The sequence below is a fragment of the Denticeps clupeoides genome, chromosome 4 (assembly GCF_900700375.1).
Source record: "Denticeps clupeoides chromosome 4, fDenClu1.1, whole genome shotgun sequence".
In the NCBI taxonomy this organism is placed as follows: domain Eukaryota; kingdom Metazoa; phylum Chordata; class Actinopteri; order Clupeiformes; family Denticipitidae; genus Denticeps; species Denticeps clupeoides.
The window spans coordinates 991868-1005141 of record NC_041710.1 but is presented as its reverse complement, the minus strand read 5'-3'; the positions used below and the strand labels follow the sequence as shown (position 1 = coordinate 1005141).

The window sequence follows — 13274 nt, the reverse complement described above, 5'->3', positions numbered from 1 at the left end:
TCCTCCTCTTCTTCTTCCTTATTTGGGGTCATAAATGGGTTTATTGAGTCCGGGGGTCTTTGATGGTCAAATTCAACACTTAATTCAGGACTCAGCCTAAAACAAACAATGACTCCTCAGCGTCAAACCGAGATTCCTTCTGTGGTCCTCACAGCACAGCATCTGATGGTCCTGATTTGGCCTACAACGTCCTCTCAAAACTCCGCTGTATCGAACGGCACCTGATGGACATTCATTTATTTCACATCAACCTTCATTTCTGGTAAAATTACTCTTTCACTGGTCTCATCAACGCCTCCATTACCCATGAATCACGATGAACCATCCATTTTTCTACACGTTCAAATAAGTCGGTGAGATGAGAGCGAAGGCCTCGTACAAACGGGAGTTCAGCATCGAATAAACGCTGCAGGCGACACGGATTTCTACCAAAATCGCCAGCGAGACGGCACTCTGTTCCGAGGGCGCTCCTTCCGGACCGGGCCGCCACAGTCAACACGGGCCCTACTTTTTAACTATTCGTGAAGTAATCGATTGTGTTCCGCACTGCATCAATTTCACCCGCCATAATTCATCATTAAGATGCAGAGTCGAGACGAGCCGGCATCTTCACAGCGAAGGACCATGGCTGGACGTCAAGTCCAAAACGGCAGAGGGCAGAGTTTAAAGGGCAGCATGCCGTTGCGGCGACAGGTGTGAAATTAAACCGTCGGAGAGTCGGTCCGTCTGGAAGTTCCTTCCCTTCCAGAACGTTGAGACGAGCAGCGGGCCGCTGCGTCTGGAAATCAGATGAAAGGGTGATAACGGTGACACAGCACGCGGCCGTACTCACGCCGGCCTGACGCCAACATTCCGGCCCCGTTACGGTAAAAGCCCCGCTGGCGCGGAGCCCGGCGGCCGGGACCTGGCAACGCTGGCCGCATTTTTCACTAAAACCCCCCGGTCTCCCGGCAGGGTTACTTAACGGCTCTTATTTACGGGAGACTGACGCTGTCTATTTAAAACTTTTTCTGAACGCCGTTCCATTCCGTTCTCACACCCAGCGCATTCTGGGACGACGTCCAAGAGCAGGAATCCGAGTGCTTCAAGAGCCGGAGAGAGAAAGGAGGAAGAGTAGAGCGGAAGGACGGGTGTGAGGAGCGGTGGTGGAGAGGGCCATCCTGGCTCGACCCAGAGCACCAGGCTGAGGCTCAGGGGTCCGAAACCTCTGACCACGACCACTCATTTAATCAATACTGCTGATCAATGAAAACGCAGCATTGTTTCAGTAAATTGGCGTTCCTGGAAAACCGCACGGCGTCTACGTAGAGCAGGACCAGACGAGACCAGCAAGGCGTGGTGGCTTGTTTTGCACATTCCCCTTGTTTCCATTCCCCCCACTGGTCATAAGGGTGGTAGTAGCCAGAAGAGCCAGGTTCAAACCCCACTTACTACCATCGTGTTCCTGAGCAAGACACTTAACCCTGAGTGTCTCCAGGGGGGGACTGTCCCTGTAACGTCCCTGGGCGTTTAGTAAATGCTGTAAATGTAAATGACATAAAGAACTTTAACAATCTGGTTAACATAATCATTTACAAGTCAATGTTCACTATATGGACGTGGACATTTTTAACCTGTAAAACCGCATTGTTAAATTTGATGCACCTAACTTTCGTGCGGGTGCCCCTAAAACCGGAAATGTTGGTCTAAAGCCCTGCAGGAATCACACAGCAATCCACTCCCACACCTGAGAGAATTCCCGCTCTCCAGCGCCACTCTGACACGTCCACGCCTCTCAGGGCGGGGTGGGTAATCTGGACGGGGGTCGGATTTCTTTATGCTCAGTTTCATTCCCAAACACACACACACACACACACACAGCAGATCTCACAGGTCTGTGCTGTTAGTCAGTCATCGGCAACGAATGGTACAAACGACCGGAAAAGAAAAATGGCCGCTGGCCAAGGGTTCAGACAATTATGTTCCCAAACAAGTGGAGGACCATTGTTACAGGGTCCATGAGCAAGGCTCCAACTGGCACAAACACCCACCACACCAGAAGCAGACATGGGAACGGGGACACTGGGTCCATTTGGCACCGTGTCCTCCATATGAGATGAGAACGTAAGCCCATACCCTCTGGAGCTCAGAATATTCATTATTGATTAGGACATCACCAAGGATCTCGATTCACCCGTCAATACATGATCTTATCCCCACTGGAAGAACGAAACAAGGTTCCTGCTCATTTAACATCACGACACCAGCGTCTCCGCTTGTCATTTGCTTTTATTTAGTCGGCTTTGGTGCCGCGGGGTGAATTAATCCGCGCTGGCCAGGTCCCCGCGGTGGACTGCCTCACCGCATGGTCCGCTGCCGCGTCCTGCTCCCCACCCACATCGCCGCAGTGAATAACAGACCTCCCACCAGCCAGGATTGGCGGAGGGCGGCGTGCGACAGGTTCAGTTCCGCATGAGGCAGGGGTCACGGCGCCGGGAGGGAGGAGTCTCTCACACCGACACAGCTTTAGGTGTTTAATAAGACGCTCGGCCGGCTTCCCACGTGGGTCAGAGAGGAAAAAACATGACTTCACAACTTCTCGAAGGGCCGTTGACTTGTGCCGACAGACCGGCTTTCCTGTTAATGCCCTAGTGGAGACCCCAGAGAAGATCCAGGATCCAGCGATGAGATAATATCTCCTGGCTGTGTCCTGGAGGACCAGTCATGTCAGGCTATGGGGCTGCAGGGCCCAGTGTAAATAACCACACCCCCGTTATTATTATTATCGCTATTATAATATAGAAATATCGTTGTTGTTGTTATTATATCATCTGTTAAATTACTTTTCAGAACTTTGATTTGGGTGCTCAATCCATCACATTTTCTTTTGAAGAAGTGCAAAGGTTCTAGGGTTGCCGAAAAAAACTGTGATGGTCCGATATTAATCAACATAAACATTTTGTATCAAATTCGATGCCAATTAGCACTGGTATCAGTAGTTAAATTCCAGATTTACATCTGCCAGTTCACTGCAGACTACAGACGTTTTCAACGGGCATTGCAGCGGGCAGCCCCTCCTGGAGAAATGTAAAAAGCAAAACCGCTGTCTGGAGCTGTCGGTTCAGGTTACGTTCGGGATCGATTTGAATAATTTCAGTCGGGTCAACAAACGATAAACGATCGGTCAGCAAAAATGAACTTGCCTACCCTTTCCGTATGATTCACCGCTTGTAAATTTGGCAAGTGTTTCGCAAGTGTTTTCAAAAACTTTTTTTAAGTAGGCCACAATTGCAGCTCTAATTGCTCAACGCATGTATATTTTTCACTTTATTGCGGCATGAGAAGCGAGAAGTGCTTTATTTAGTTTTGTTTTTTATGCTCAAAAACATTCAAATACATTTGCGTTTATTTATTTATTCATTTGTTCATTCATTTATTCATGTATGTATTTATTAGTCATCCATTTCATTTACGTAGTATACATTATACATAATTATAGGATATCCTATAACGTCCACTTCTACTGGTAGATCCCGCTAGCTAAAGCATTGCTAACATCTTTATTGGCGCAGAACGCTATTCTAGGGAACACCTTGGGATATGAGGATGATGATGATGATGATGATTACAGGGGAGGTACCTGTGACCACAACTGCAGAAAGAAAACACCATTCTCCTTTCAGATTGTGTGTCTGGGCCCCCGCTTTCTGTCTCCGTTGTCAAGACGGGTGGACGTGAGTGGACGTTCCTGGCAGCTGCCAGCGGGTGTACCGACTGTCTCAGGGGCATCGTGTTCTCCAGGCGAAGGACAATGCCCATGTGTCCGCAAGACAAAGGACTCGGCGCTGACTAACAGGAAGTGTGTTTGGCTCCACCCTGACCCAGGTCGCTCACCTCAACTCGCCACTTGCCTACGGATGAAAACAGGATGCCACGTTGGACATCTTTTTATGTCTCATCGGGCCGGTTCCTCATTAGCGCGCTCTTCCCGTTCTCCCGAGTTCAGCCCATCCTTCCCTTCAACACACGATAAACGGTTACGGCGCGAACCCGCTCACAAAACGCCCGTCGGTGGCAAAGTATCCAATGAATGTTACGCGCCAAGGAGCCGCAATCAGCCTGATGGACGAATCTTACCCTCCGACTTGCAAAGTGAGTGCCGGGCCTGACGTTTATGGTGTCTCTCTCTCTCTCTCACACACACACACACACAGTTAATCAGTTAAAACCCATTAAAGGAGCCATTTGCCATAATTGATCTGGCTCAGTCCTGAGAGCTGCGAGGAAGCTAGGAAGGAAGCGGACTCATTGAACAGGAGGGTCTGTATTCCCCGGGTTTAAGCTCCTGAGGGCAGCCTGTCATGTACATTTTACATTTACGGCATTTATCAGACGACTTGCAACCAGTGGTGAGAGGGACAGTCCCCCCTGGAGACTTGCTCAGGGACACGATGGTAGTAAGTGGGGTTCGAACCTGTGTTACCCCACTAGGCTACTACCACCCTCGTGAGCATTAATGGAGCAACGGAGACCTGAACCAAAGTTCTGCCGGGGAGCTTCTGCACCGTCACATTTTTAACTCCGTTGGTCCCTAATTCTGACAAAGTCCAGAGCAGGGAAGGAAAAAAATGGGGGATGATGACTGCTCTTCACCACTAACTGCTTTCAAGTCCAATACAGCAAACGTACAAATGCATATTCCGATTATAAACATATCAATATCAACCTCAGATATTATCTGGTAAAAGTTCATTTTTTTTACACAAATTCCATTAGGGTATGAGTCTCACAACTCTTTTTTTTTTACTGGTTCACCATAAATCATGTAGTCAGATGAAAAACACGGGTAAAGGTGTGTGTGTGTGTGTGTGTGTGCGTGTGTATGAGAAAATGAACGGAACTCGGTAGAAGATGCTACATGGGAAATCCTCCATTCCCAACCATCATTGGCCACCTGGCTCCACCCTTCAGTGTCTCTGACACTTTGATTGTTTTATGGCATCTCGTTCTCATTCCTACATCTGTGTTGAGGCTTCTCCTGACACCTCCTCATGCAACTGAGACACACACACACACACACACACACACAGCCTTATGCTCACTTTGATTTATTCGAGCTGCTCTAAACCTACAGCAAATGATGACCCTAATTTTTAGTTCTTCATGGCGCTGTTACGTAGGACCGCTGAACCTGTTGGTGAGACCCCCGACGAGTTACACAAACCAGCATCAATCACCTCGACGTCCCGCCGCTGGTAAAGGCTCCATGTAAAGTGAACCAGGAATATGTCTTAGGGGACAAAATGATTAATGCCGTCCATTTAACTAGTTTTAACATTATTCTTAAAAACGTCCTATATAAGGAAAGATTGATTAATTGAATGTGTTTCAACCAAACAAAGGCGTAGAAATCTGCATAAGAATAAGTAAGAGGGAGCGATATGAGAACAATACGCATCTAACGTTACAACTAGCTGCGAGCTGCAGCGTCAGTCGGGGGGGTGGCAGGAATCTGCAGTGACGGTATCACTTTCTCCAGATGGCGGCCGGGGGCGGGCTCGGCCAAACGGAATCTCCCCGGGGGGGGCGTGGAGCCGAGTAGCGGGTTACTCGTCCGGGCAGGAGGAGGGACGGGGGCGCTACCGTTTTAGCCCGGCGCCAGGGAGCGGGGAGGCGTCCAGCGTGTCCAGAGCGCAGATTCAGCACCTCACCTGGCAGCGCTGCCAGCCGGAGAAAAGGTGGCACCCAAGAACTGGCACGAATGGAGATCTATGGGCTGGAACCGATTTGTCCCCAAACTGAGGGGTGTGAAAGCTCCTGCTGATGGTTCCTTCTGGGTTTGCTCAGATAATGCCATTGCTATTAGGAGGAGGAACGATATTTCTGGAAAAGATCCGCAACAAGAACCCCAAGGTCCGTAGTTCCCAAGTGTCCCTTGGAAAAGTGTCCTGCAGTTCGGGACGGGAAGATGGCAACAGATCGGCACCATCCGGGGAGAGTTTTGGACATTAAGCGAGGGGCGAGAGTAGTGGAGGGTAGCTGGCAGGACTGCGGCCGTCCCCACTGACCCCAGCGGCTGAGGGATGGGACGTTCCGGCATGATGCGCTTTCCATGAAGTGTCTTGAATTTAGCACCAGCATCGGGCCCGGATGCCAGTCGCGGTGCCAGCAATGCGACCGCAATGTGGCCTCACTGACACGGCGGGTTAAATTTAAATGCTGTCACCGCGCGGGGGGACAGACTGAAATGCGGATCATGAACACACAAACACAAAAAATCATTCGCTACCTGCTTCTCTGTTTTATTACACGTGCAAAAAGGGGGCGGAGTTTTCCCTCAAAAACTGGTGCCCACTGCTCACCAAGGGTGATGGTTAAATACAGAGGACACGATTCACTGTGTCACCGTGTGCTGTGCTGCTGTGTCTCACAATGAAAATTTTGGGAAAGACTGCAAACTGCTTGAAATGACTCCTCCTCAACCTTTGGAAACATCTGGACATTATTGAACTTTAACAGATTCTTTAAATGTAACTTGGTGAAAGTGAAGTGATTGTCATTCTGAAACACAGCAGCGCAGCACACGGTGACACAACGAAACACGTCCTCTGTATTTAACCGTCACCCTTGGTGAGCAGTGGGCACCATGACAGGCGCCCGGGGAGCAGCGTGTGGGGACGGGACCTTCATGAAGGGGACTGTAGGTAGGGCTGAGCAGTAAATACGCTGTGCGATATAAATTTGACGACAGGGAGAGATTTTGATTATACCGGCGCACTGCAGAAAATGACAAAGTCGCCTCACTGTGTGCCAGAACACCCAGCAGGGTGACCAAAAATTCTCATCTAGAGTGTAAAGATTTTAAAAATAATTCAGGCCCAATAAATAAAACGAAACAAGTGTCATGATCCGGTCCGGCAGGGGTGACTCCGGGTCCGGAGTTTCATGTTAGTCTTGTGCAATGTTCTCTGATCGTGTTCACCTGTGTATAATTATATGAGTGTATAAAGCTGCCCTGGTTGGTTTGTCTGTCTGTTCGCCGTCGCGTGTCTGGTTTCCCCTGTCGTGTTTATTATGTATTAAAACCCTGTCTCGTGACGTCGTGCATATGCGTCCTTCTTCCTCGCCATGTCCATCGTGACAACAAGCCTTCAATCCGTCAGTAATCCGCCGATCACTGCACACGTCCGGGTTTAAAATGCATCGTGCCTGTCAGCCGCAGAACCGATCGGGTACTGACAGCACGCATGGAAATGACAAGGAGTGGTCCCAGCCAGAATAAAATCCTCCTGGAGGGACTGCACAATTAATCATGAACAATATTCATAGTGCTATTTAAATAGTTTTTATGTAAACTCTACAGCTGAATGTAGAAAACCCATACATTTTATACAATCACTTGCATCATACAGATACCTGGTGTTTCACTGGCCTTACAGGTGTGACAGAAAGTCAGATATTGTCTTATATTGTCTTATATTGTCTGGTACACGGTTATGCTATATGTTGATTCTGCCGCGGCGCCTTTGCTATGGACACATGTTAAACTTTAGAAACAGTCACGTTTAAATTTACCCATCAAATTATATACCATCTATGGTTCAATTTATATCGCAACATGAATTTTATGCCATATCACACAGCCTCAGGATTCGAACATGCAACCTTCTGACTACGGGTCCGCTTCCATTCACATCATTTACATTTACAGCATTTACCAGACGCCTTTATCCAGAGCAACTTACAGTCGGTAGTTACAGGGACAGTCCCCCCCTGGAGACACTCAGGGTTAAGTGTCCTGCTCAGGAACATGATGGTAGTAAGTGGGATTCGAACCCGGGACTCTGTGGACTTACATTTACATTTACAGCATTTACCAGACGCCTTTATCCAGAGCGACTTACAATCAGTAGTTACAGGGACAGTCCCCCCCAGGAGACACTCAGGGTTAAGTGTCCTGCTCAGGGACACGATGGTAGTAAGTGGGGTTTGAACCTGGGTCTTCTGGTTCATTGGCGAGTGTGTTACACACTAGGCCACTACCACCACTTCCTTGCCCGCTAGGTCACCACAGCCACTTCACAACTGAAAATGAATAAAAATCTTAAGTAATGAATCAACAATAAATGAATATTAAAGGAAAAACAAGTAATAAATAACATTAAAAGGGAACATGGGTGACACCACAGTAACTCACTATCGCCTCTTCAGGTCCACAACGGTATTACAAGGGTGAGCCACTGCTAGCTAAACACATAGCTTTAACGTAATATCAAAACTGTATTTTCCATGAAAATTGTTTTGCTTTTTGTACTTTTACTGCAAAGTTCCACACAAAGTTGAAATAAAAAGTACTTCCCGACCTGAGCACAGCAAAATCGATCTGCCAGGAAAAATATCAATTCCGAACTTCCACAGCGGTCACCGTCGCCATTAAACGAACCCCAGCACCAGGCGGCCTGGTCACCGTCACCCCCACCAGGACTGAACCGCCACCTGACCCGACTCCCATCATGCACCTGAACGCAGGAGAACTGGACGATGAGCTCGTGCTGGATTTTACATTCTGGTGACATTCACGTTCTAACCACACCCCCCAGCGTGAGTTACGATCAAGTTAAAGCAAGTGTGTGGGTGCAGCGGGTGACCCCCGACACCGCTTCAATCATAAATGCACACCCTTAGTGAGCAGTGGGCAGCCATGACACACTGCTCCCACAATGCACTGCTCATCAAGGGTGATTGTTAAATACAGAGGACACATTTCACCGTGTCACCGTGTGCTGCGCTGCAGTGTTTCATAATCACTTCACTTTCACGTGTGCGTTTCCATCCGATGTTCCTACATACACATGACAGGACATCAGTCCCAGGACCACCGGGGCCACCACAAACAAGTCCCAGGACCACCGGGGCCACAAATCTCTGGCAGGGGACGTCTAATGACGAGGCTCGTCTGGGATCTGGACCTCACGGCCCGTCCGGTCCCGTCACACATCTACATTACCCCTGGTCCATTCCATTAGGACCGTTTATAGCTATTAATGGCCACTTATACCAACTTATGTGCGTGCTGGCCGTTTATAGCGCTGTAATGAACTATAATGAATGAACTATAGGACCCTGTTTTTCTGACTTTAATCTGGAGGGGAGTTTTCAACTGATAAACTTTAACAGGAACACGCTGGTTCATCCACAGGCGGGCGAGATCCGAAAACGCGGCGAACGGCCATTAACTTGAATCCAGGTGCGCCGGAGCCTCCGTTAACCGCGGAGACCTACCGTGCTCGGCCGCGACTCTCCTCCATGCGCCTCCTTCCCCCGCTCCGCGCATCCTGCAGCCCGGCGGCGCGGAGTCGTGACGTCACAGGATCCGGGCTTCAACTCGGTCCGGACTCCTGGATCCTCACTCCTTTATTTCTCTCTCTCTCTCTCTCTCTCTTTTTAAACTTTGGCAAAACGTCAAGTCGCCTTTTCTTGTTGTGTTTTGATCATTATACACGGCGACGTCGTGACGTCACTTCACCTGCACTTGACCCCGTGGAAAGCAGGCGGGTGGAGCATTCTCTACATTCTCTATCCTGTCTGCATAATAATAAACGCTGGGAAGAGATTTACTACTAAATAACAGTTGTTTTTAGACAGACTCACATATATACATCTATCTATCTATCTATCTATCTATCTATCTATATATATATATAGAGAGAGAGAGTAGATAAGTTGGTTAGGAAGTAGTGTTTCTCTCTCTCTATATATATATACATGTGTGTGTATGTATATATATATATATATATAGAGAGAGAGAGAGAGAAAGAAAAAAAAAAAAACACTACCTACCAACTAACTTATCTACTCTATCTCTCTCTCTATATATATATATAAAGAGAGAGGGAGAGAGTAGATAAGTTAGTTGGTAGGTAGTGTTTCTCTCTCTATATATATGTATACAGAGAGAGAGAGGTGATAAGTTGGTTAGTAGGTAGTGTACTGGTTGGTCACACTGAGGTCATCATCATATTTGTAATGAACTCTTGGATAATGAAGAATATGAAGAACATCTCCTCTCCCCATTATAAGCAGGTGGGACAGCCAGGTGGAGTAGAAGGTGTGCGGCTCTCAGCGTCAGTAAACCGGGTGACGTCTGGTGTCCGCTTGGGAGTGGGCGTGGCCCAGCTGGGCATTTAAAATAAAAAAAAAAAATTAAAAAAAAAAGACGCAGCGAAGCAACAGGTTTACAAAACATTTTTATATAAATTCAGAATCAAAATGGAACATATGTACAAATCTTTACAAAAAAAAACAAAAACACGTTAAATTAAGGCACCCGGCACCGGCGCCAGCCCCGAATAAAAAAAAAATTATAAAATAAAATAAAAACAACAAGCGTAAAAGTAGGCGGGACGCGGCCTACGACGCCCCGCCCAGCGGTCCGGGGGACAGTCCCAGTCTGTGGCGCAGCCGCTCCGCCCGCCTGCGCAGCCGCGCCTTGGCGGCGAGCAGCCGGCGCTCCTCCCGCTGCATGGCGGACACGCACTCGGCCGCCGCCCGCAGGATCGCCACCTTGGCCGCCTTGTCGTTGCGCGCCACGGCGGGCACCTCGTCGCGCAGCGCGGAGAAGCTGCGCTTCAGCTCGTTGCGCCGCTGGCGCTCCAGCACGTTGTGCGTCCGCCGCTTGTCGCGGTCCCCCGAGTCCGGCGCGGCGCGCTTGGTGGCGGCGGCGGTGGCGGGCGCGGCGTAGTTGTGCTGCTGGATGTTGACGTGGCAGCGCTTCAGCACCAGCGGGCCGGACGCGGGGTCCGAGCGTCCCCGCCTGCGGCCGGAGCGCCGCTTCTCCACGGTCACCACGTCGATCTCCTCCTCCTCCTCCTCCTCATCATCATCATCATCCTCTTCCTCCTCGTCGTCGACGTCATCCTCGTAATCTTCTGAAAACAGACAAGAACATGCGGTCACACGTGCTCGGCCACGCCCCCTGACGCGTGACGTCACCGCCGCCGGCGCTCACCGGAGTCGCTGTCGCTGCTGCTGCTGCCGCTGCTGCCGCCGCTGGCGGGCGGGGTCTCCGGCGGGGTCGGCTGCCCGGGCGCCGCCGGGTACGGGAGCACCGCGGACGGGTCGACGCACTCCGGCGCCCGGCGCGCCGCCCGGAACGTCGCCAGCCGCTCCGACACCACCTTCTCCAGCTTGGCGGCGGCGGAGAAGCCGCTCCACATGCAGTCGTGGATGATGAAGGACCGGCAGGAGTCCGCGTCGCGCCCGAAGCCCTGCTGCGCCGCGTCGTCGCCCAGCAGCTCGGTGACCATCTCCAGCTGGTCGGCCCGGGACGGGAACAGGCCGGAGAAGGAGGGCCTGCGGCTGGGCGACAGCGGCGGCGTGGGCAGCAGCTCGAACTTCTTCCAGATGTCGTCGCTGGGCGCGGGGGGCTGGCGGTACGCGTCCTGCTCCTCCGGCTCGTAGTAGAAGCAGGGCCGGAAGGCGTCGTAGTCCGAGTCCGGGCAGAGGTGCGGCATGGTGGGGCTGCAGGCACACGGCGTGCATGTTGACATCAAACACATGCGTGTGTGTGTGTGTGTGTGTGTGTGTGTGTGTGTGTGTGAGTGCGCAGCTGTCACTTTTAAAAAGTGCAGCGTTGAAAAGATCTAACCTCCTCACATTTACAAGTATATATACATATATTTTATTTTTATAAATTTATACTGGGTAACACACTCGCCTATGAACCAGAAGACCCAGGTTCAAACCCCACTTACTACCATCGTGTCCCTGAGCAGGACACTTAACCCCGAGTGTCTCCAGGGGGGGGGACTGTCCCTGTCACTACTGACTGTAATTCGCTCTGGATAAGGGCGTCTGGTAAATACTGTAAATGATGTATGAACTCACCGCGGTGCTGCGGGGTGTCGGTACCGGTCCGGGCTCGGGGCTCCGCCGCCGCCGCCGCTGCTCCTCCTCGCTCGGCGCACGGATCAGTGGCCCGCGGCCCCGCGGGTTTTAAGAGCCGCCACGGACGCGCTCGCCGCCTTTTACTACGTATCCCTCCGCCTATCGGAGGACTTCCCGCGAAAACCCGCCGTGACGTAGTGCCACTACGGCGTGGACTCGTCCGTGTGCGCCCTCTTCTCTCTTAAACAAGGACAAAAAAACATAAAAAACACTCAATAAAAACACTTAAACGGCTTAAAAGAAGCATATTTACTCGTTTATTTCGGCCTCACACCGGCGCGGTGCTATTTACCGGCGCGGAAGGCGGGCGTGCTGCGGCGGGGCGGGGCTATAGTAAAACCGAAGGATCGCGGAGCGCTTTGTCGCTGCTCCTGGACATGCGAGTCCATTCATTAAACTTCATTAAATTGACCGTCCGGGTCAAAAACTGTTGTAGACATTTTTATGATTATTTTCAGTGTTATGTCATTACTTCCGTTATTCACCAGACGAACGGATGGCGGTTCGTGTGGAGCGGCTGTGTGGGGTGTACGCGGCGACGTGAGCCGCAGAAAACAGCCTCCCCTGCCGGAGGATTTTATAACCGACACCCGCAGCTCAGTAAATCTATACGTCAGTAAATTTATACGTCTACGTAAATGTATACGTCTACGTTTACACCATCGTGTGTATTATTTATGTGTAGGTTGTTTTTTTTTTTAAATAGATGGGGCTCGGAGACCCACAAACCCCCTATATAAACTCTGGTGACCCCGCCCTGAATCTACACCTGCCCTACTGAACCGATGCACTGCTCGCCTCCTGCCCCAGTGCTGCTCTCAGTCTCAGGGGGTGTAGTATGTCAGTAGTAACAGTAAATATTACTATACTTACGTTGCTGAACATTAAAACGTTGTATTTACTGATTTAGTCAAGGGCTTTTGAAATCTGACACCATTTGCAGTCTGTGATGCCATATATCATCAGTGCAGCGTATATATTATTAATCCAGCCATTTTTATCACCATAAACACAGAGCCTCAGCTTCTGTCACTGCTTACGGGCGTGTAATGTTATACATCTGGCCACGTGGGAGGAGAATGCAGGTCTTCGTGGGTCTGATTCTCTCCAGATGACGTGTGCTTCTCAGTAAGAAGGGAACCGGACACGCTGGGGGGTGGGGGGTGGGGGGCAGCTCTAGTGAGGTCATCACGTTTAGCGTTCTAATAAAGACACAGGAAGGAATGCAGGGACTTGTGCGAAATAAACACCCGACCAGATTAATGGAAGACGACCTCTGACCTTATGGGGTGGCAGTAGCCTAGTGGGTAACTAGGCTGGATAAGGACGTCTGGTAAATGCCGTAAATG

At 50.2% G+C, this 13274-nt stretch overlaps 1 protein-coding gene across 1 annotated transcript; it reads right to left on the bottom strand.

The window, feature by feature from the left end:
• Positions 1 to 10209: 10209 nt before the first annotated feature.
• mycb (MYC proto-oncogene, bHLH transcription factor b) lies at positions 10210 to 12002 on the bottom strand. The gene is made up of 3 exons (XM_028975365.1): positions 11866 to 12002; positions 10988 to 11499; positions 10210 to 10907 (listed from the first exon to the last, which is right to left on the bottom strand). Exons 2-3 carry the CDS (start codon positions 11490 to 11492, stop codon positions 10390 to 10392), a joined length of 1023 nt encoding a protein of 340 aa, XP_028831198.1. The 5' UTR covers positions 11493 to 11499; positions 11866 to 12002; the 3' UTR covers positions 10210 to 10389.
• Positions 12003 to 13274: the final 1272 nt, after the last annotated feature.